The following is a 25,200-nucleotide window of genomic DNA, read 5'->3' on the forward strand; positions in this document are numbered from 1 at the left end:
TGTGTGTGTGTGTGTGTGTGTGTGTGTGTGTGTGTGTGTGTGTGTGTGTGTGTGTGTGTGTGTGTGTGTGTGTGTGTGTGTGTGTGTGTGTGTGTGTGTGTGTGTGTGTGTGTGTGTGTGTGTGTGTGTGTGTATTTTATGATTATATGATGGGCCACAGTCAATGATTGATCACGGCCAAAGTTCAAAGTTAATTTATGTCTGTGACAAGAAGAGTCAACCACAAGAAGGACGCCCCCTGCTGCCTGGAGAACAACACAGAGAGACATTGTGGGATGCCTCGCCTTCAGCAGCTGACATCATAATTGAGAAAGCAATGAGGAGGCGGAAACAGTTCGACGCCTCAAGGGATGCACAGACCGGTGCAACCTGTTCGGTAGACCGGAATCCATCCTCAGCTTCTGGACACACCAGCTTGAACACGGTACAACTCTCGCTTTACATTTCCTTCTCATGGTGTAAACATGGTGGACATGGTCTGATGTGACTATATGGCCTTCTGGCTTCTGAGAATGAATGTTCCGCTTACAAGGAGGATCTTCACGCTGGTTTTGCTCCACTTGGACCTGATACGCTGTGAGTACAATTAGTGCTGGGCGATATGGAAAAAAATGAATATCACGATATGGATAATTTTATATCACGATAACGATATACCACGATATAGCTATGGTACGCTTTCAGTTCTATGAAAAATATAACAACATACATGACCACTTACCTTTTTCTCACTTCATTTGCAAGTGAAATAAACAAATACATTTGCTGTAGCAAACAACAATAGCAACAAAACAAATGTTTCAAGTTTTTAAAACACATTTTTAAAGTTTTTTAAAGTTTTACAAGTATTCAAGTTTCTCTGAAGTGCAGTACTTTTGGTATCAGATGTAAACAATTTCAATAAAAAAATTATAAAGTGCACGTCTCTGGAATCATTAACGTTAGCCTTTAGTGCAGTCAGAATAGTAGTAGATCACAATGAAATTTAAACCAATACTTTTGGTTTATCAAGTGTAAAACAGTTGCAGTCTCTGGAATCATTAACCTTAATAGAATAGGTTGGTTGTGTTAGCGTCGGCCGACGGAACACTTTTCTTGCATACTTTGCATATGACCGTTTTTTTGCTCTGAATCTGTCGCTTTGAAACCAAAATAAAGCCAGACTGACAAGCTACCCCCTCGTTTGGGTCGGAGTTCGTCCTGGGACTCTGTCTCTGCTGATTGTGGGGGTTCAATTTGTTTTTCCGCCAGCGCATCGCCTACCCGTCCTGTCTCTATGTTTACTTACAATGATCAATAGATCAATCAATCAATCAATGTTTATTTATATAGCCCTAAATCACAAGTGTCTCAAAGGGCTGCACAAGCCACAACGACATCCTCGGTTCAGAGCCCACATAAGGGCAAGGAAAAACTCACAACCCAGTAGGATGTCAATGTGAATGACTATGAGAAACTTTGGAGAGGACCGCAGATGTGGGTGACCCCCCCCCCCCCCCCTCCTCATGAGGGGAATGATCTTCATTTAACATAATGTCGTTTTTTGCTGCTTCAACACAGCTCAATCAACACAGAACAAGGTAAAGTGAAATAACTTAGTTGTTAACTGTAGGTCAATAATGCTTGTCTTTCTCTCAGACAGACTTTGCTGTCCGTTTCATGTGGGCACGCACACACACACACACACCGCAAAGTGAGCTAACGTTACGCTAAAAGCTAATTAGCCTTCACCTCAAGGACTGCGAGCGAGCTGAGCTGCCGCTTATGTTTCTAGAACATCAACAGGCTCATAGTGATGTTACTAGTAGTTGAGTTGTAGGGGACTGGGAGGTGTTTATTATAATTTGTGGAGATTCCGCTGCCTTATGCTTACCTGCTAAACAGCTTTCTGCTCACCACACCGCAGGAGCACTGACTCCATGCGCTCTGAATACGCACTGCTATGTACCCTATAACAGTGGTTCTCAAACTTTTTTCACCAAGTATCACCTCAGAAAAAACTTGGCTCTCCATGTACCACCGTACTGACACATTAAAAAACGGTAGCGTCATAGGCCCAAGTATTCATTAGAAACAAAACAGAAGTTTTATTTAACAGGCATATTTAATATTTTGGCCACTGTAACATTACACACAGTTTGAACAGTAACATTGTGTTTGAATATTGAATTTTTATTTTATTATTTGGCGTACCACTATATCAGGAATTTCAAACATGCGGTCCGCGGGCCGGATCAAGCCCGCAAACAGGTGAGTTTGCTAAGTGTAAAATTGAGCTGCATTTTTAAATGAAAGAAACTGCTGTTCTAAATGTGTCCACTGGATGTCCCAATAGCAATTATGTTAGGCAAGCAAATAGTTTCAACTCCTCCCCTCGACCCAACGCAAAACAAACAGGAGTAAAATAAACTGAATATAACTGAATATATAAAAAAAATAAAATGATTGTCTTCTGTGCAAATGTAAAGAAAGTGAGTGGAAATGACAAATGAGCTAGTTGATAGTTATTTATGCTTTATTTTGTTTTTTGTTCAACCCTAGATGGGCTGTGACTTAAAGTTTGATTGCTTAGTAAATACACTGACGTTAAGTCTAAGTTCATTGCGTTCTTCATGGTTTTTTTGAAACTGCACCCATTTTTTCCTCAGAATTTTCAACTCACTTGAAGTGTTTTGCCAAGAGGATTATTTGTGATGTGTACATTTCCAGAATGTGCTTGGGCCTAAGTGAAACAAAAGAAACAGTCTGAAGTTTGTTGTAGTTGTATTTTTAAGTTATTATGCCATGATTTTTCCCGTCCGGCCCACATGGGAATAGATTTTTTTCCACGCGGCCACTGAGCTGGAATGAGTTTGACACCCTTGCACTAAATGGAGCCCGCATACCACTAGTGGTACGTGTACCACAGTTTGAGCATCACTGTGCGATAAGTTCAGCCACCTATTACCGTAGGTTTATCCATGCTGATGTTAGCCACATGCTAACAGGGTTCTGTTGTTTGGGTATAAATGTGCGCATAAAAAAAGAATGATTGCAAAACGTGTTTATGAAATGAATATTTTGTTGTGTCGTCATCAGGTATTTTGATGCTGCAGCCACCAGGTCGTTTGACTATGGAGTCCATCAACATGATACACACTCTCAGGTGGCGCCCCCTGCAGACTCCTTGCAGTACTGCGGCGCTCTACTCCGTACAGTACCAAGGGTAAGTTGAAGAAAAAACACTGCATTAAAATACATTTTTAAGAGTAGTTTTTTTTTTGTGGTGTAAAACTACGAAAGTACACTGAAGTACCCTAGCAGCTGCTAAGGTTCATGTGTTGATGTATTTTTGACACTGTACGTCACATTCTGGAATACACTGCAATATACGTAGGACAGACTGTCCAAGTCAAAAATAATTTTTTGTCAACAAATGATGACAAAAAAAAGTCTAAAAATATTACTGTAAATAAACAAGATAGATAATTTATTATTATATTACAAACATATTTTAAAAAGCATTTTAAGCAAAATGTATTGCGACGTTATGATTAGTATACTTAGCACCCCCCTGTGTGGTTGAGGAATTCCCATTAGTCGCATCATTTTGGTCTTGACCTCTGTATGTATGATGAGATTGTGGCAGATCTTCAAGATGCAACCTTTTAATCATATTTGAATAATAGGATATTGAGACTGATTTGGTGGATTTAAAGATTCCTTTTTTTATAAATGTCAACCTGTTGGTATGAAATTGTAAATGGGAATTTGGTGGGTAGATTTTGAAAGAAATTGTATTGTATGTAACTGTATTTTGTATATTATATGATGATGTATAATTTATCTGTGGCTCCCTGTCCATAAGCTGTGCTAGATCAGAGGTGTCAAAGTCGTTTTCACTGAGGGCCACATCGCAGTTATGTTTGGCCCCAAAGGGCCGCTTCTAGCAGTGAATACTATTATTACACCATTTTTTAATGCATTTTATTAGTAGATTTTTTTAAACTAAAATGTAAAAAAAATATGGTAAATTGCAATAATTTCACCTTAAAATGTAATGTATATTACTGTGAATGGAAAAACAGTACTGATGTTTTTATGTTAAAAAAAAAAAAAAGGCAGCTCAGTTGCATCTGTTTTTTTACTGTAAATAAAAAAAACTGCAATTTTACAGTAACATTTTGGCACCTGAGCTGCCAGTTTGTTTGTTTTATTTTTTACCGCAAATCACCAACTGTAGATTTTTCGGTGCATTACTGTAAATGACACCACAGTTTATTACAGTAAAAAAAAACTAATTTGTTTTCATTTAGAGAAAAATGCTGTAAAAACCACAGTAAATTTCACAATTTTACCATGAAATCTATTGCTACTTTTACATTGCACAATTTGATGGATAAATGCTTTGACATCATTATTATTAGTATTTATTTATATTTTTAAAAAATGGTTTGAATGTTTCATAATATATTTTTGCGTAATTAGACAATATTTAAGTTAACATCATTTGCGACTACATGGAGTAAAAAAAAATTCTCCCAAGTAGAAAGAAAGAATACATTTAGTAAGAAAAGTTACAGTACTTTATAGATACATATTATTTCCAGGCTTTCAAATTAGTCGCATAATTTTGGTCTTGACCTCTGTATGTATGATGAGTATATCGCAGATCTTCAAGATGCAACCTTTTAATCAAATTTGAATAATAGGGTATTGAGACTTTTTTTCATTAGAGAAAAATGCTGTAAAAACCACAATAAATTTAAATTTTTTACCATGAAATCTACTGCTACTTTTACATTGCACAATTTGATGGATAACTTGCTTTGAAATAATTTATATTAGTATTTATTTCTGTTTAAAAAATGGTTTGAATGTTTGATAATGTATTTTTGCATAATTAGACAATATTTAAGTTAACATGATTACATGGAGTACATGTATTTTTTTCCCCTCCCAAAATAGAAAGAAAGAATACATTTAGTAAGAAAAGTTACATTACTTTATTGATACATATTATTTCCAGGCTTTCGAGGGCCAAATAAAATTAAGTGGCGGGGCACATCTGGCCCCCGGGCCTCGAGTTGGACACCTGTGTTCTAGGGATTACATTTTTGCAGAATTGACTCTGATATTAACAAAAGAAACAATAATGTAATACAAAATGATGTATGTCTTTAAATAAATAAATACATAAAGAATATAAATACATACATGAATGAAAATAATTACTTTAAAACGAAAAACGTCTAAATAATGAAAAAGAAGACAATTTATTCGAAATAATTATGTAAATAAAAATAATTACATTAAAGTGAAAAAACAATATGTACAGTATGTACGAATAATGTGTAAATATATTAATCTAGTGGTTGGAGTGTCCTCCATGAGATCGGTAGGTGCGCGCCTGAGATCGGTAGGTTGTGGGTTCAAACCCCGGCCGAGTCATACCAAAGACTACAAAAATGGGACCCATTACCTCCCTGCTTGGCACTCAGCATCAAGGGTTGGAATTGGGGGTTAAATCACCAAAATGATTCCCGGGCGCGGCCACCGCTACTGCTCACTGCTCCCCTCACCTCCCAGGGGGTGATCAAGGATGATGGGTCAAATAAAGAGAATAATTTCACCACACTTTGTGTGTGTGTGACAATCATTGGTACTTTAACTTTAACTTTAATATCAATAATATAAAAAAGGAAATGTATATTTTTCATTCAATGTAATAGTTTAAATATATTAGTTTTTACACTCGTACTATTTAAGACAAAGCACAGAGAGAAATATGTTTATTGGGTTGGGTGTTCAACTTGGACGCTGAAGCAGGAAATGGAAAAATGTCGCCAACATTCCGAGCGTGTCATTAACTTGAGCAATGCTAATTAGTCTCCATGCCTTAATTGTGTTCTACTGTAAAAAAAAAAAAAAAACCCAAAAGCTTCTGTCGTTCTCCAGCGAGTTCGAGCGGACGGCCCCGAACGCAACCTGGCTGGACGTTTACGAGTGCCAGAACATTTCGCACACCCACTGCGACGTGACCTTGGACTTGGTCTCCGACTCCGACTACAACATCCGCGTCAGAGCGCAGTGCGAGTCGCAGATTTCGCAGTGGACCTGCCTGAGTCCGCCTTTTAACAGAAAGGACAGTAAGTGAGACCACAACGCACGCAGACGGACAATATGCTAAGTTACCATGCAGAATTAGTCATTTAAGTCAAAAACAGGCGTCCAGACTGTGCTCCATGATTACATGTTGTGTGTTCAGCTTTGCTGACAGTGCCCCAAATGGCGGTCTCTGCGGTGGGCTACGCCCTTCTAGTGACCTTTGACCAGGCCCCGCCCACAGCCTCCATCAACGTGACGGTGTGGAAGCGAGGCGACAAGGCCCAGGTATCAGATGGGCAGTCCAACCGGACAACAGACCCAGCGTGACCATGTCGTCCTTGTGTCCTCAGGCGGACGTCTACACCATCTTGGCGGAGGAGAAGGTGCTGCGTGTCGCCGCCCTGCAGGAGGGAGTGGTGTACTGCCTCAAAGCGCACATGATCCTGGAGCAGCTGAGCCGAACGGGCAGCACCGAAATCCACTGTGTGCCTATCAAAGGTTCATTAGCACTTTTGACAATTACAGTTTTTTTCCATTCGCTTACACACAATTTTACTAACTGTCTTTTTTCTAAAGGATGTACACACTTTTCCAAACACAACTTAAAATGTTCTTAATTCCTAGATTATTTGCAAAATGACACACTTCGGTCAAAACTAGAGATGTCCGATAATATCGGACTGCCGATATTATCGGACGATAAATGCTTTAAAATGTAAGAAATCTGTATCGGTTTCAAAAAGTAAAATGTATGACTTTTTAAAACGCCGCTGTGTACACGGACGTAGGGAGAAGTACAGAGCGCCAATAACCCTTAAAGGCACTGCCTTTGCGTGCCGGCCCAGTCACATAATATCTACAGCTTTTCACACACACACAAGTGAATGCAAGGCATACTTAGTCAACAGCCATACAGGTCACACTGAGGGTGCCCGTATAAACAACTTTAACACTGTTACAAATATGCGCCACACTGTGAACCCACACCAAACAAGAATGACAAACACATTTCGGGAGAACATCCGCACCGTAACACAACATAAACACAACAGAACAAATACCCAGAACCCCTTGCAGCACTAACTCTTCCGGGACGCTACAATATACACCCCCACTTCAACCCCGCCCCTCCCCCCCAACCACGCCCACCTCAACCTCCTCATGCTCTCTCTGGGAGAGCATGTCCCAAACTCCAAGCTGCTGTTTTGAGGCATGTTTAGAAAAACAAATAATTTCCATAACTTGAGTTGATTTATTTTGGAAAACCTTGTTACATTGTTTAATGCATCCAGCGGGGTATCACAACAAAATTAGGCATAATAATGTGTTAATTCCACGACTGTTTATATCGGTATCGGTAGATATCGGAATCGGTAATTAAGAGTTGGACAATATCGGATATCGGCAAAAAAGCCATTATCGGACATCTCTAGTCAAAACATATGCCCATTCATCAAAAATAAAGCAAGCATTTGTAAAAATGCAGTTTTATTGTCATCTCACTCACACAGACTTGAAATGCTAAGACACTATTGGAGTGAGTTACCCAGAACGGTGATGAATACAAACCCATTTGTAAAAAACCCTATTTCACTATAAGAAATCACATGTTTGGTATGTTTTGCCCGACTTTTTTAGCATACAGTCGCAATCAAAAGTTGACTCCCTAAAGGTCACAAATATCTACTTCCTGGACACTTCATTAGGTACACCTGCTAAAGACATAAAAGTGTTCCTCATATGTTGTCAAGGTCAGCACCTAATGAAGTGACCACTGTTGAGTGTGTCCACGACTTGATTGTCCGCTGTCTGCAGGTACACACGCTCCCTGGAAGAGCACCACGACTGTGGTGGTCACTCTGGTCCTCATGGCGGGTGTCCTCCTTGCCACCTTCTGGACCGTGGTCCACTGCCGGGCACACGACTCCCACCAGTGTACTTACAAGGAGCCGCTGCCAAGCTCCCTGGTTAGTTTGATGACGATGATGATGAAGCTGTTGATTAGGTACACCTTAGTTCAGGGGTGTCAAACTCATTTTAGCTCAGGGGCCACATTGAGGAAAATCTGTGCACACCGACGGGCCGGACTATTAAAATCATGGCATTAAAACTAAAAAATAAAAGTTGTCTTTCTCTTACTTTGGCCAAAAATAGAACAAACACATTCTGAAAATGTTACAATAAAAATATAGCAAAAAATACCGGCAGCGGTAAAGTTAAGATCCATGAAGGAAAGAAGAACGTGAATGAATGTTTATAACGTAATACATTTACATATGCATAAAAAAGTGTTTTCTTTTGAATTATTTTTTTTTAAAGAATTAAGTAACATTTATGACAACCTTTTTCCAAAACACAATATAGAATGTGAGATATAACAGGATAATGCATACATTTATCACTTGTTTTCAAAACGGTTACAAAAAAGTGGACCCCAAAAATGTACTGCGGGACCCCATTTGGAAAATTCCTAGCGCCAGAACTGATGGGAGTATTGGTGCGTGCAAAACAGCAGCAGGCGGCTGTTGCCTGCGGGCCGGTTATAATACTAATCAAATATCATCCCGTGGGCCATAGATCATTCTTTCGCGGGCCTTGACTTTGACACCCCTGCCTTAGTGCTATACAACAAAGATCCAGCAACTTCTTCTGGACTCAGATAAAGGTTCTGGTGCCAGGGGATGACATTGAAAACATGCTCAGTTGGTTCTAGCTGGCTCATAGACAGTCTTTCACTGAGCCGTTGGCAAAAGGGGTACTTAATGAAGTGTCCACTGAGTGGTCACATGACATGATTGACAGCTGCCTGTGTTCATCTCACCCACAGAGAAGCAACGACTGTGTGCAAACTGCACTGAGCACGTATCAGGTCGAGGAGTGCGATATTGTGTGCGTGGAATCGCACGACAGTGGTGAGCGGGACCACTTCAGACCTGGCCTTTCACCGGTACATTACGCCATCTGAAGAAACCAAGCTGGACCTTCACCGTTGGTTCAGACATGTCACTCAGAACCTCAACCTACATGGGATGTTATTGGGCTCTGGTCCAGAACCTGAAAGACATGTTCTCTTTGGCCTCGCATGCAGCAGAACCAGAAATGTCCTTGATGTGAACCATCGCAGGACTTTCATGCGACATGTTGAACCAGAACCTGTAGAAATGTCTGGATCCATGAAAGCAACTCAAGACTCAGTGGGAGCTCTGACAGAGAGCCAATGTTTATTTGTGTGGAGGAATGTGGATCCGACCCCGTTTAAATGGCCGCAGTCAAAGTCAACTTTAAATGGTGGGAATACGAAGACGGGTCCATTTAGACTTCAAACGAGTAGCAGCATTTACATGGACAGTATGCACTTTAAAAAACTTTTTTTGTACTTCTTGACCCAATAAAGGCAAAAATCAAGATGTCAGTTTGGTCACTCATACATCAAAATAAATTAACTTAAACTTAAAAAATTATGTTTTGACCTAATGTGAACCAGAACTGTGCTCGGAGAGGAGTAAGAAGAATAGGGAGTGTAACAGTCAAATCACATTTTAGGGAGGAAGGCCTACAAAAACCCGGCTGTCGGAGTCTATCAATCCGCTTTGGAAAGTGGGCGGAGCGACGCCGCTTTCGGGTGTAACAGACAGGTTCTCGCGTTAATCAACAGGAAGTGACATTATCAGGGAGGATAAATAAAAACACTGGAATGTAGCTGCTCGCCATTAGATTTGCAGGTGCAGCTGGATCTTGTGCTCGAAGACTGCGATGAGGAGCATGATGCCGAAGCCCAACAGGATGCCGGCGTTCTGCAGCAGGAAGTAGCCGCAGTGGCTGAAGCCGTGATCGCCCGCATCGTTATGTAACATCTCCGGCACCTGAGGGGACAAGGGGTGGAGTCAGCAGGACAGGGTACAGGAAACCCTACTGTCAGACAACATCACACCACCAGGGGGCGACGCTGTACACCTCTACCCCCCACATAGCAGCTGGCAGTGATGGTGCCTGTGAAGAGGCCAGCTGGTAATGGCGAAGAGTCACCTGTTGTTGACCGGCTGTCAATCATCCACTCACCATGTCCACAAGCGCCACGTACATAAAGAGTCCCGCTGTCAGGGCGAAGATCCACATGGAGATGTTCTCCGCGTAGTGTCCGATTAAGATGCCCACCACCATCCCAAAGTACGCCATCACGGCCGACAGCATGTTGTACAGGATGGCCTGACGCACAGTCATTCCTGCCTTCAGCAGCACCGCAAAGTCACCTGGGGGACCGGTCAAGCTGTCAATCAAACTGACAGTGGTTGCGCAACATTGACGATATAAATTTGACCGACAATAGTGCACACTCAACACAAGTGTCCTCGCTAGCGGCTAACGTCCCTTCACAGTGCAACTTAAAAAAATCACAAATTTCCACGTACCTGGCAGCATATAAACTACTTTATTTACAAGTAACATTATCACTGGAGGACTAAAAAAAATGAGGAATAGCTGGCTAAACGTGCTACAATGCACCGCTAAACCAGAGCTCTTGAATGTAAACAAAGGTAAGCGGCTCAATATAAATATCAACAATAATGAAACCAAGTAAAGTAGCTGTATCTGGTCAATACTACAGTGATTAAACGATATCTTTATTATCACTAAATCTTATTCTGTCCTTGTTGTTGTTGTTTTCAAACTCAGGAAATAAAAAGTCAATAGTAGTTTTTGCTATAGCTTAGTTATTTTGCACTATAATAATCACAAAAAAATGTAATCATTTATATTCTTGGGATTGCAGTTGTGATTAAAACTTAAATCATTTAATGAGCCTAAAAAATTAACATTGCCTTACCCCTGTAACTACTTGGTATCACTTAAATCAGTAACAAAAATGTGTAGCATCGTCCAAAACAGATGTAAACAAAGTCTGCAGGTTTCAACAAGTCAAATTTAAGACTTTTTTAAGACAATATTAAATCAAATTTAGGACCATTTCACATCCATAAGGACAAAAAAGTACAAACCGATGAAGGATAATCAGAAACCCAAAATGAATTGTAAGTTAGTATATGAATGCTGCTCTTTATTATTAATAATAATAATAATAATATTAATAATTATAATGGATTTAGTTTATAGCACTTTTTGTAGTGAGACAGATTTACTCCACATTCACACATTGATGGTGATAAGCTACATTTTGTAGTCACACCTGCCAACGGCGACTCATTTCACATTCATACACCAGTGTAAATGACACTGGGACCAAGGTGGGTAAAGTGTCTTGCCCAAGGACACAACTTAAGTTACTAAGATTTTGTACCAGGAACCCTTAAGTTTCTGGACAGTCGCTCTATCATCAGAGCCACAAATTCAAAATCAAAGTAATTTAGCTCATTTTCTATCTGGTATACATTTAATGTTGAATACATTTTCACCTGTTTTTCGTGAATTTTTGGAAAATATCTTGCAACTAAACAAAAACTAGTTATTACTTTGGCGTGACGATGACATTAACATATCTTATTTGCTGTCCTCACCCAACCATTAACTGAGAGTAAGCAGACAATCTTTATAGTTTTTAATGTCAGTTGCTGTATCAACTTGGAGAAAAAATTAGGTACTACTCATTCAGACAATAACTGCAACAAGTTCCTTAAATTTTTTACCTCCAAAATTTAAAATATCCGCTTATTTATCATACAAACATAGCATAGTCCCATTCAAGACATCCCAGCAACTTTCAGCACACATTGCTCACACTTCATCCCTACATCGCAGCAGGAGGTTGAGAAGATCATCTGCAGATCAAAACCATCCACATGCTCCCACGATCCCCTCCCTTCTCCTCTGCTCAAAACACACAACCTTTCCATTACCCCTCCCATAGCAAAAATATATAATCTTTCTCTCCAAACAGCCAACGTTCCACCCTTTCTTAAAACAGCTCTAATAAAACCCCTGCTTAAAAAAACAACCTTAAACCCGAACTCTCAAATTACCGACCCATTTCAAATCTCCCATTCATTTTCAAAATCCTAGAAAAGGTTGTTTCCATTCACAACCACCTCAAATCAAACTACCTTTATGAAAAATTCCAATCCGGTTTCCGCCCCTCCCACAGCCCAGAAACAGCTCTCATCAGAGTCACCAGTGATCTGCTGATTCTCGGACTGCGGTTCCACATCCCTCCTCATTCTTCTCGACCTCTCTGCCGCGTTTCATACCATTGACCACAACATCCTTCTCCACCGTCTCCAGCATTTCATCGGCCTCTCTGATACTGCCCTTCACTGGTTCTGTTCCTACCTCACTGACCGAGCACGTGGTCCTGGGGGATGCTAAATCTCGTCCTCAGACCATCACCTGTGGGGTCCCCCCAGAGCTCCGTACTCGGTCCAACCCTCTTCGCCATCTACATGCTTCCCCTCAGGTGTGTCGTCAGCAGACATTGAATTAATTTCCACTGTTATGCTGGCGACACACATCTCTACCTTAAGGTCTCCCTCTCTGGGTCCACCTTTGCCACTGTTGCTCGTCTCAGCTCCTGCTTGGAGGAGATAAATCCATGGATGAGTCAAAACTTCCTGCGGCTGAACGGCTCAAAAACAGAAGCCAACAACTCCATTGTTCCCACACAACCTCAGTTTCAGCTTGTCCATGCCTTTGTCTCCTCCAGATTGGATTACTGTAACGCACTCCTCATCGGGATCCCTGGCACGAGCCTCCAAAAGCTCCAGTATGTTCAGAACAGCGCTGCCAGGGTCCTGATGAGGGTGTGGAAGTATGAGCAAATCACCCCCTCCGACGCTTCATTGGCTCCCCGTCACCACCTGAATTGAGTACAAGGTCCTCCTGCTCACCCACCACTGTCTGCATGGTGATGCCTTCACTTACCTCACCGACCTCCTCAAATCTCAGCTAGGACCCGGTCAGGCCAACAGCACAGTCTACTCGCGCCGAGGACACGGCTCAAGACCATGGGGGACAGAGCTTTTGAATCTGCCGCTCCCCATCTGTGGAACCCCTTCCTGACCACCTCAGAGCCCGACAAACGGTGGATGCTTTTAAAAAAAGGGCTAAAAACCTACCTTTTTAAAAAAGCATATAGCTAATTTTACTAGGTTTTTTTTATTGTCTTGTTTTAATGCTTTTATGATGTTTTTACTTTGTAGCACTTCGATATTTGTTATTAATGTTAAGTGCAATACAAATAAAATGTATTATTATTATTATTATGTGAAGCGGACCTGAAATTATTGGAATAAATAATAGAAATAATATAGTAGACTGATGGCTTTTTAAATAGTTATACTGTGCACTACTATTAGTCATTACACCACAGACAAAAGAGCATGTGCTTACTTTATGTAATAGTATGATTTCACTTGTAAACATCGCATATGGATCTCCTTTGGCAATTTCCGCCGCTTTTTAGGCCGTGGTAGAGTGACCGTGCCAGCAACTTGATGGTTCAGGGTTCGATTCCAGCCTCCGCCATCTTAGTCACTGCCTTTGTGTCTTTGGGCAAGACACTTTACCCGCCTTGCTCCCAGTGCCACCCACACTTGTTTAAAAGTAGCTTAAAAATGTAGATAATGGGTTTCACTATGTAAAGTGCTTTGAGTCTCTTTAGAGGCAAAAGTGCTGTATAAATATAATTCACTTCACCCACATAATGCTCCTTTGGGGGTGGTTAAGTTAATCCTTCTCCAGTTGTGCAGGTGTTTGTGGTGTTTTAGCATCTTTTGACAAGAACTTATCCCGGAATTTTTTACTTTTACATTATCATTCCATTCACTTTTACCGCAATGTTTATAAACGCTGCCCTCCACGAAGTATCAAACAGAAGAAAAAGTTTTTATAAAATTTTAGAAGACTCCAGATTACAGTGATAATTACATTTTAGTAGGGGTGTAATGGTATTGTAGATACTGCGGATATCGGTTTCAAAGTCTTCACAATAATAAAGTGATGTCTGACCGTATCAAACAAAAACTTGGTGTGAATTTTTTTTCCAGCATTTTAGCGTTGGCCTGGTCAGTAAATAAACTACATCTCCCAGAACCCTCTGCGCAGCGCGGGGCGCCAAGGTGCGGGCATGGAACACCATAAGCAGGAAGTGAGGTGTGTTCGTTTTTTTTGGACATTTCCTGGAAAATGTCAACATCTTTCCATAAATAGTTAATTAGTTAGTTGCTAACAAACAAAAACCCTGGCGAAGGTAAGAAAGTCTGCATTCTGCAAAGCAATGCATGCCACGTTAGTCTTGAACGTGTCCAAGACAACACAGAGCCAACCGTTCGTCTTGAACGTGTCCAAGACAACACAGAGCCAACCATTCGTCTTGAACGTGTCCAAGACAACACAAAGCCAACTGTTCGTCTTGAACGTGTCCAAGACAACACAGAGCCAACCAGTCACGTCGCACCAAAAGGAGGTAATCACCAAAAAAAAAAAAATCTACGCAGGAAATATGAGGAAACTGAAAAACTACTTTATACATCCTCAATCCATCTTTTCATTTATTTTTCGTTGGTTTCTCTGGATGTCGCGCTGGGGCGGGAGCCTGTCCAGCAGCATTCGGCGAAAAGGCAGTGTAACCCTGGACAAGTCGCCTCCTTATAAACTGTCACCCAGAAAGGATATTTGAAGCCAGTGAAGCCAAACATCAGTTTGTGAGGTATTGACATTATTAAAAGTTAAATTGTTAGTTAATTTTCCTGAGAAACAACATATTCCAGACTGATATAAACATGTCCACTGTGGAGGACACTGCTTCTCAGAAAGTAAAAGTTGAAAGACACTAAAGTGAACATTATTCTTTTACACACAATGTTTACATTGTCACTTTAAAAGACACTCAGCTGTGAGTTTTTAAAAAAAATACTTATTTTTACACACTATATTATTTATAAGTCTTTTTTTGGACATATATCGCAATAATATCATACTGTAGCCTTAACACCGTGACAATAGGGCTGGGCAATATGGACCAAAACTGATATTTTTAGTTTGAATACCCGTATCCGGTATATAAATAAATAAATAAATGGGTTATACTTGTATAGCGCTTTTCTACCTTCAAGGTACTCAAAGCGCTTTGACACTATTTCCACATTCACATTCACACACTGATGGCGGGAGATGCCATGCAAGGCGCTAACCAGCACCCATCAGGAGCAAGGGTGAAGTGTCTTGCCCAAGGACACAACGGACATGACTAGGATGGTAGAAGGTGGGGATCGAACCCCAGTAACCAGCAACCCTCCGATTGCTGGCACGGCCACTCTACCAACTTCGCCACGCCGTCCCTATATAAATATATATTAAAATACATTTTTAAAAACGTTCAAATTGCTTAAGATTGCCTCAGTGTTTCATGGCTGGATAACCAGTGTTGAGAGCACTCAGATTATTTTTGTTGTAAGCAGTAAGGTAATGTGTTGTTTATTCTTTAAAAAGTAATAAGTTAGCCGTGACTATGTCAGAGCAATTTTTGTTAATTTTGTTTATGAATTTAGAAATAGATGGAGCTTCTACTCACTCACTGCGGTGAAAGCCACTGGCTGTTAAGTTTAAAAGTACTTATTAGCCACCCAGCCGCTACACTACAGTAGCTTAGATTTTTCTCCTGAGGATTGAGGAAAACCCCTCATGAAACAGGCCTGTAGAGATGAAATAGTCTTGTGATTTTTTTCCCATACATATACATATATATATACATATATATATATATATATATATATATATATATATATATATATATATATATATATATATATATATATATATATATATATATATATATATATATATATATATATACATACATATATATACATATATATGTATATATATATATATATACATATACATACACATATATACATATATATATATATATATATATATATATATATATATATATATATATATATATATATATATATATATATATATATATCTATCTCGCATTACAGATCTTAGGCCATATCTCTAAAACTGGCCATATTTTTCTTGCCAGACTTCTGACCCTCATATCCACATTGGAGCCGATGAAACTCACCCAACTCGTGGGGCAGCTCATGACAGAAAACTGCCACAGACGTGCTAAGGCCGCTGGACAACCCCTCGCTAAATGCAGCTCCTGCCAATCAAATTACATATCGATCAATCACCTCCTGAGCAGGAAGTGAGTCATAAACAGGAATTTAGAGGCTCACCAATGGCCAGGCCATCGCTAAAGTTGTGCAGGCCGTCGCCCATGATGACCATCCAGGCCAATGTGGCCACGCCCGCCTGCTGGAAATGGTGCTCAGGGTAGGAGTGGGCGTGGCTGTGGGGGTGGTGGTTCTGGGAGTGGTGGTGGTGCAAGATGTGGTGGTAGTCGTGGTGATGGTGGTGCAAGCTGTCCGCCTGGCCCACCGTGTCGTGGAAGTGGGAGTGGCATTTGTTTTCGCAGTCCTCGGCCGTGTAACCCTGCGCCGCCGCAGAGGTCTGCAGCATCACCTGCTCCTCTTCCACCACGCCGTCGTCCTCCGTGTCTGGATGGTCGGCGAACACCCCGCCTCCGTTGGTCTCCGGGTCTGTGTAAGGACAAGACGAGCGGGCTCAGACTACTTCCTGAATAATAAGAAATAAGTTGTCAAGTGAATTCACCTTGGCTCGTCTTCACGTCGTCATCCTCCAGAGCTAGATGCTTCTCTGGGTCCGACTTGTGGTTCTGCTTCTTCTGCACACAGCCAACACATGTCAGCACATCACCATGACAACCGCAAAAGCCCTCTAACCTTCTGTTTCTTGTCCTTGTACATTTTTCCCAGGGTGAGGAAGTGTTCGATGAGAAACATGAAGTAGACGCCACTCAGCGCGGTCAGACCTTTCCAAACGGCGTCCAGGTCTTCTTCGTGCTCGCCATGTGCGTGCTCCAGCCCGGAATGTTGGTGATGGTGTCCGCCCTGAGACTGGAGGAAAGTGTGGGGTCGAACACATGAAACGAAAAACAAGATAAGCGCACGGCCAACACTCACGTGGGGGATGAGGTGTAGAAAGGCGTCGCCGCTGAGCGTGCCGACGGCCAGCGCCACAAGGAAGCTAAGGAGGAACTTGAAGAAGACTTTGCCCATGAGGGGAATGAGGACCACGCCCAGCAGCGACAGGAGGCTGATGACGGTGATGGACACAAAGCCGCCGAGCCACGCTGCCACACACAAAACACTCGTGTCAGCCGCACACGCCAACGCCACTTTGTACTCACGAGCTCACCTGTTGTGATGTCCTTGATGCTTTGCTCGTGTCCATGGTGCGTTGGGTCTGAAGAAATGGTGGTGCTGACCTCACCATGCACGTGCTTAAGCTCACCCTTGCCTTCATGAAGGATGCAGGCGCCGGTGTCTATCTGGTAGAGGAGGGTGGGGCAGAGGTACCGGAAGTCAGCTAGGGTCACGCCCCCTTCTTTTGTCATCCCGTGTAAGGAGAGGATGCTAGAGGCGTTCAGACACTGAGACCAGAGAAGACACAAACTTGTTGCTATGGTGACTGACAGCTGCCAATTTAATGTAACTTGTAGACGCACCTCAACAGCATGGTTCACCTGCTCTCTTGTTATGTCACGATGGTCATGAGCGTGGTCATCATGATCATGATGCTCATGGGCGTGGTCATCATGATCATGATGCTCATGGGCGTGGTCATCATGATCATGATGCTCATGGGCGTGGTCATCATGATCATGATGCTCATGAGCATGGTCATCATGATCATGATTATGATGGTCATGGGCGTGGTCATCAAGAATACGATGTTCATGATGGTCATCCGAGCTGTTTCCCACTGCGTGCATCGAACTTCCGGCGAGCAGTCGAACTTCAGAGCCGTTGCTAAATAATTGCGAGCCGGCGTCCATGCTCCGCTTCTGATGCTCTCTGGGTCTGTCAGAGGGTTCATGCGATGTATCGTCGTCATGGTGGTGGTGTTGTACGGTCACGCTCCTGACATGTTCCAAACCCACGCTCTGGAGAAGGCGCTTCAGGCCCGCCAGGGAGATGGTTCCATTTTGTCCATACCTACAACATCGCTTGACAGATGTAAAGTCTGGCTTTGCTTCGGCCCTCTGTTTAAAGGTGCTCACCTGTTGAATAGAGCCTCCAGTTGTCGTTTCTGGTTCTGCTCAGCTCTTTGCAGGTCCACAACAGCTGACAGAACGTGCGCAGTGGACGTGCCGCAGTCTGAGATGCCTGAGTCGTCTCCAGCCACAGAGGACACGGTGAGGAGGAACATCAGGACCGCGACGGCCCCCCTCCAGTCCTCAAAGATCATCTCAAAATACAATTCACTCTGCAGAAGATCAGAATATTTCACATTAAGAGCTTGCAAACATGTTTACATTTTCTTAATATTTAGGTTGGCTTCCTGTACTTATACTGCGACATCATCCTGCAAAATTTTAAGTGATATATTATTGGGGCTATCTCTTTAAAATGAACATACTTTCAAAATAAAGGTTTCCCTCACGTCATCTGCTGACCATTGGACAGCGACAGGACGAATGCAAATTGTTCAGTGGTGAAAAATGTTGCCAAGAATAATTCCGACCTGTATTTAAAAAGATATTGTGATATTAAACGTACTGAAGAACCCTCACACTTTCTGCGTGGAGTCGACAGACTGTCAGAAGCTGCTCGTCCTTAACAGATGGGCCACTTACAAATGTAATTATGGCTGAAGTAGCCTCACGTCCTCCGTGAGCTAGCTCGGTTAGCATAGTGCTAGCTCCAATTAAACTTCCATTGCACGTCGCAGCCGGGTGCCCGCAGGCCCGCCGGCCTGTATCACATTTACCGGTAAATGTCAACAAACGCATATTACATGTACATTTGGGGGACAAATTGATTGCCAGACGTCCAACTCACTCCCGCCGTGCGCATATAAACACAAGCACGTTGTTTTATGCGCTCGGCACCAGCCCAGTGCCGTGTGCACAAAGGCGCTCAACCCGGAAACAAGCCGCCATCGGCGCCATGTTTCGTCTGCGGCTGGCAAAGCGGTCCGAAACGAACATTTCGACGAATAGAAGCAGCTTACATGCGGCGTATGTACAACGTTTTGGACGTCTCTTCTCCGTGGTGGCTCTTCTTTGGCGTATCCCAGTCCAAAATTACTCGATAACGGCTCAGGTCTGTGGTGCCTTCAATGACTGCGGGAAATCAGAAAGACAGCATAGGGTGGGGGGCGGGGGGTGGGGGGGGGGGGGGAAGGGCGCGGCAAATACTACGGCCGCATTGTGATTGGCTGTCTAAAGAATTAATCAAACTAGTAGAGTATGTCACTTTCTGCTCATACACCAGCAAATTAAAGTAAAACTAAACTTTGTATAACCTGATAATATTCACATGATCCCATCAAAAACATATTTTATTAAAGTGATCACCTGCGCCCCGCCCACTGCATGGGACACAGGAATGTTGTTGACAGTTGTCATTAATAGTTTTGTTTGCCGTGGGGTAAGTTAGTTGACTTATTGTACGTTTACTACGACATTTAGCTGTTTAGCAAACATCATGTTAGTCTCAAAGTAAAACCATCAAGTTTCGATCACACCATGTTTATAGTCACAGCTTGTAGTTTCCCACCAGCTGGAAGGCAACGTTAATATCTAACTAGACTTAACTTGTTCTCAAGGATAAACACGTTTAGATCAACAAACACAAAAAAACAACATGTGACATTATGGATAATTGTAAAATCGGAATAATTAAAATATTCAATGAGCTGTCACTCGTTTACAGCAAAAGTCCATCAGTTTCTAATGATCCTAAATTGTTGGTATTATTATTCACGTGTTGCTGTGAATGAATGGATGAATGCAGCTGAGATAGGCTCCAGCACCACCCGCGACCACAAAAGGAACAAGCGGTAGAAAATGGATTGATGGATGATTTTTATATAGCGCTTTTTCACAATTGTCCCTAAGCGCCTTGCATTGGGAATCCCATACATTCAAGCCGGGTGGTGGCAAGATTTGATTGATTGATTGAAACTTTTATTAGTAGATTGCACAGTACAGTACATATTCCGTACAATTGACCACTAAATGGTAACACGCGAATACGTTTTTCAACGTGTTTAAGTCGGGGTCCACGTTAATCAATTCATGGTAAGATAGATTTCTACCAGTGTGGGTGGCACTGGGAGAAAGGTGGGTGTCTTGCTCAAGGACACAATAGCAGCGACTGATGGCAAATGCTGGAATCGAACCAAGAACTCTCAAGTTTTTGGACGGCCACTGAATGAACCACTCCGCCCGTGTGTAAATTGCTCATTTTTAATCACATTTAAGTTAAAAAAAATTTTTGTATATTTTTTATTATTGACTCTAAATAGTATATCTAAATGTTGAATCTAAATCTAAACGCTAAATCTTAAATCTAATTCTAAATCCAAAATATAAATGTTAAATCTAAACCCAAATGTTACTAATGTTAAATATAAATGTGAGCGCTAAATGTTAAATATAAATCTTAAATCTTAAATCTAAATCCATCCGTCCATTTTCTACCGCTTGTCCCTCTTGAGGTCCCAGCTGCATTCGGACGGAAGGCGGGGTACACCCTGGACAAGTCACCAGCCCATCACAAGGCCAATACAGATAGACAGACAACATTCACACTCACATTCACACACTATGGCCAATTTTTAGTGTTGCCAATCAACCTATCCCCAGGTGCATGTCTTTGGATGTTGTAGGAAGCCGGAGTACCCGGAGGGAACCCACGCAGTCACGGGGAGAACATGCAAACTCCACACAGAAAGACCCGAGCCCGGGGATCGTACCCAGGACCTTCTTACCGTGCTGCCCCTAAACCTAAATGTTAAATCTAAATCGAATCTTAAATCTAAATGTGACCAAAGATATGCCGTATATCTATATATATTTATATACAGTAGAGGCGAAAAGTTTGGACACACCTTCTCATTTCAATGCGTTTTCTTTATTTTCAAGACTACGGTATTTACCTTGTAGATTGTCACTGAAGGCATCAAAACTATGACACCTGTGAAGTGAAAACCATTTCAGTTGACTACCTGCTGAAGCTCATCGAGAGAATGCCAAGACTGTGCGAAAAAGTAATCAGAGCAAAGGGTTGCTATTTTGAAGAAACTAGAATATAAAACACGTTTTCAGTTATTTCACCTTTTTTTGTTAAGTACATAACTCCACATGTGTTCATTCATAGTTTTGATGCCTTCAGGGACAATCGACAATGTAAATCAGGGGTCCCCAAACTATGGCCCAGCGTCCAAAATCAGGCCCGCGGGAAGTCCGAAGTATAAAAAAAATAAAAAAAATGTATGTCTTTTCTTATCCACTTAATACCGCTTGCTACTCACTGTGTCTCCTAGCCGCTCAGGCAAATCATATTGTCTAAAAATGCATTTACTCATCGATAACGTGACATCATCGCGCGCACGGAAAGTGCGCTATATATATCTAATATATATATATATCTATATATGTATGTATGTATTTATGTATGTATGTATATATATATATATATATATATATATATATATATATATATATATATATATATATAAATATATATATATATGTATATATATATTTATATATATATATATATATACATACGTATGTATGTATGTATGTATATATATATATATATATACATATACATATATATATATATATATATATATATATATATATATACTGTATATATATATATATATATATATATATATATATATACAGCCCGGCCCAAATTGTTTTATATATATATATATATATATATACATCCATCCATCCATTTTCTACCGCTTGTCCCTTTTGGGGTCAGCTGCATTCTATGCCACATCAATGTGGAATGCGCTCCCAACAGGTATAAAAGAAAGGGCATCTCTATCCTCCTTCAAAACAGCAATAAAAGTTCACCTCCAGGCAGCTACAACCCTAAACTAACACCCTCCCCGGATTGCTAATAATCAAATGCAGATACCGGTACTTTTTCTTATGCCTTCTGATCTCTCTCTCTCTCTCTCTCTCTCTCTCTCTCTCTCTCTCTCTCTCTCTCTCTCTCTCTCTCTCTCTGTCCACTACTTGATGTCCATATCCTACCCCCCCCCCCCCCCTCCACACCCCTGATTGTAAATAATGTAAATAATTCAATGTGATTATCTGGTGTGATGACTGTATTATGATGATAGTATATATGATAGCATATATCTGTATCATGAATCAATTTAAGTGGACCCCGACTTAAACAAGTTGAAAAACTTATTCGGGTGTTACCATTTAGTGGTCAATTGTACGGAATATGTACTTCACTGTGCAACCTACTAATAAAAGTCTCAATCAATCAATCAATCAATCAGGCGGGTACACCCTGGACAAGTATGTATATATATATATATATATATATATATATATATATATATATATATATATATATATATATATATATATGGTCAGCATACAGTACTACTAAAGAGGAAAATATGCTCTTGCCAGGTAATCTCATCCTTTTATTTTTATTGTTTATAGCATTTTGCTTGAAAGATGGATGTGTTCAAGTGGTGAGTGTATCTCTCTCTTTCTCTCTCATGCACGTTTAAAAGATGTGTTAATGCACAATACACACAATGAATACATAATAAATGAAGTGTATATATGTTATGCTTTTAGCATTTACACAATGACATAGTGTTTTATAGAATCGGTGAAAACCTTTGCTGTAATTAAAATATTAAAGTGTACATGAGTATGATTAATAGCAATAATTAAATTATGTAAATGTATGGAATATATTGTGAAGCATGATTCTGAAATACTGCTCACCAAAATTATTAATTAGAATTCAATTAAATCTCAATTACGTTGCTTTCAATTGGAATTGGAATGGCCATTCAAATTCATGGAATTCAATTGGAAATCGGATTTTAAAATTTGGCATGAGCCTGCTGTACACCACCTCTTATCTGAAGTTAGCTGGGATAGGTTTTGGCTTACCAATGACCTTAATGAGGACAATACCTGTATTCTAGTTGTTTACTGTGTAAAAGACAGGGTGGATAATAGATAGCTTAAACAAGACAGATTCTCCTAAGTGGATTGAGAGAAAATCCACCTTCTGTTCTATGTTTCAGTCTGAGTGTGTCTCACTTGTCCCGTCTGAGCCAATTCAATTCTTCTGGTCCGGTTCAGCCTCACTCCTTTAAGTTGGACTCAAATCCACCTGGGCCATGTACTGTATGTACTACATGTGCATGGCTCAGTTAATGGTCATGTGGTCCAGCTGACACTTACATGGCTCAGTTGATGGTCACATGCTCCAGTTGATGGTCACGTTATCCAGTTGATGGTCACATGGTGTAGTTGGTTCCTAACTCTTTGGACCAAAGTGCTTCGGCTCGTCTTATGATTTGAGCTCTGACCTGCAGCTGTGAGTCACAGGAAAGACTATGTTGCTGGTGAAGAAGGCCATTGATATGTCGCCCAGAGCGAGGGCGGGTAGGGGGGCTTTATGGTGTGGCGATTAGCGGAAGATGAACTTCAACCCCCTGCTTCGACCCCCGCGGGACGTCTGGGATTATCCATTCTTGTCTCTGCTGGGGGCAGCGGAGGAGGTGGAGAATCTACAGATGGCGGAATGCACGCCACCATCACCAACCCCCACTGATGGCATAATAGGCCTGGCTGGTGCCGAGTCAGCAGGACGAGCAGGACATATGGCGACAAATTAATCTGAGATTTGGTTTAAAGTTTCCATGTGGACAGCAAGAAGACGAAACCTCAGAAAATGACGTTCTGGAAGGTTCTAGCTTGGTCAGTGTTTCTGGTTCTAATGGTTCCTCTGAATCGAGAGGCCATTAGAACAGAAGCATAATTGGAATGCTGCGGCCATATTGAATGTAGTAAAAATACTAGTTTGTCTACTTCATGAGTCTGGAAGGCAGTCACTAGGGCAGGGGTGTCAAACATATGGCCCGCTGGCCCTTTTATCCGGCCCGCGAGATGATTTTGGTAAGTATAAAAATAAGCTGACATTTTTGAATGAAAGAAACTGCTCCTCTAAATGTGTCCACTGGATGTCGCAATAGCAATTAGTTGTATCCCCTACCGCAGGAGTGCGCATGACTTCAGAGGGGGCGGAGCTATGTGCCCGGTTAAGATAGAGCAGTGTTTTTCAACCTTTTTTGAGGCAAGGCACATTTTTTTCATTAAAAAATACGGAGGCACACCACCAGCAGAAAACGTTAAAAAAATGTAACTCGACCAGGTCGTTGTGCCTTATTTTGAGTTTGTTGGTGTTTTCCTGTGTAGTACTTTAGTTCTTGTCTTGCGCTGTTATTTTGGTGGCCCTTCCTGTTTTGTTAGTGTTTTCCTGTAGCAGTTTCATGTCTTCCTTTGAGCCCTATTTCATGCATCTGCTTTGTGTTAGCAAGCAAGGCTATTTACGTTGTTGCTATCCTTCTTTGTGAGGACATTGTTGATTGTCATGTCACGTATGGATGTACTTTGTGACGCCGTAAGTTTTTGCTGTCGTCCAGCATTCTGTCTCTGTTTACTTTGTAGCCGGTTCAGTTTTACTTTCGTTTTGCATAGCCTTTGCCTTTTCCTTTCCCTTTCGTTCATTTTGGGTTTAAGCATTACATACCTTTTTACCTGCACACTGCCTCCCGCTGTGGTCTGCATATTGAGATCACAAGAAACCATCCTCGTCTCACCGGACACATTCCGACTTTTACAAAGCAATGAACTACCTGCCGCCACTTACTGACATGGAGTATTATATGTTACCCTGCCGAGTTTTACACAGCACAGACACTAAGCAACGGCACATTATTGGCAGATTATAATTATTGATTTGCAAAAAATATTTTTGGGATAAATTAGGTGAAGTTGCATAATTTCCCACGGCACACCAGACAATATCTCACGGCACACTAGTGTGCCACGGCACAGTGGTTGAAACATACTGAGATAGAGGACTGGGGACACAATATCTGGGCGCACATGAATATGCTGAAATAATATGTATCCCCTTCTAACTTCATGTGGGATTCATGAAATGAGTCCAAATTCACAGGTTTTGTTGTAGGTGATGCTACATATGCGCA

At 41.3% G+C, this 25,200-nt stretch overlaps 2 protein-coding genes across 10 annotated transcripts; one reads left to right on the forward strand and one right to left on the reverse strand.

Moving 5' to 3' along the window:
* The first annotated feature begins 235 nt into the window (after positions 1–235).
* Positions 236–8,326, forward strand: crfb16 (cytokine receptor family member B16). Of its 2 annotated transcripts, none has more exons than XM_062023002.1 (6): positions 236–424; positions 3,079–3,205; positions 5,938–6,128; positions 6,248–6,372; positions 6,438–6,585; positions 7,903–8,326. In XM_062023002.1, the coding sequence occupies exons 2-6, from the start codon at positions 3,087–3,089 to the stop codon at positions 8,193–8,195; spliced, it is 876 nt and encodes a 291-aa protein (XP_061878986.1). In that variant the 5' UTR covers positions 236–424; positions 3,079–3,086; the 3' UTR covers positions 8,196–8,326. The 2 variants fall into 2 exon arrangements, with proteins under 2 accessions (XP_061878986.1, XP_061878985.1); XM_062023001.1 differs by lacking the exon at positions 236–424 and adding an exon at positions 458–576.
* Positions 8,327–9,278: 952 nt separating this feature from the next.
* On the reverse strand, positions 9,279–19,282 carry slc39a6 (solute carrier family 39 member 6). 8 transcript variants are annotated; one of them, XM_062022994.1, is made up of 12 exons: positions 18,770–19,000; positions 18,577–18,657; positions 18,194–18,399; positions 17,639–18,128; positions 17,329–17,563; positions 17,094–17,263; positions 16,854–17,027; positions 16,723–16,795; positions 16,287–16,649; positions 16,130–16,210; positions 10,147–10,337; positions 9,279–9,950 (listed from the first exon to the last, which is right to left on the reverse strand). In XM_062022994.1, exons 3-12 carry the CDS (start codon positions 18,379–18,381, stop codon positions 9,798–9,800), a joined length of 2,118 nt encoding a protein of 705 aa, XP_061878978.1. In that variant the 5' UTR covers positions 18,382–18,399; positions 18,577–18,657; positions 18,770–19,000; the 3' UTR covers positions 9,279–9,797. The 8 variants fall into 8 exon arrangements, with proteins under 8 accessions (XP_061878978.1, XP_061878974.1, XP_061878975.1 ...); XM_062022990.1 differs by having other exon boundaries at positions 18,553–18,657; XM_062022991.1 differs by lacking the exons at positions 18,577–18,657; positions 18,770–19,000 and adding an exon at positions 19,147–19,282.
* Positions 19,283–25,200: the final 5,918 nt, after the last annotated feature.

This window comes from Entelurus aequoreus, linkage group LG16 (assembly GCF_033978785.1).
Source record: "Entelurus aequoreus isolate RoL-2023_Sb linkage group LG16, RoL_Eaeq_v1.1, whole genome shotgun sequence".
Taxonomy (NCBI): Eukaryota; Metazoa; Chordata; class Actinopteri; order Syngnathiformes; family Syngnathidae; genus Entelurus; species Entelurus aequoreus.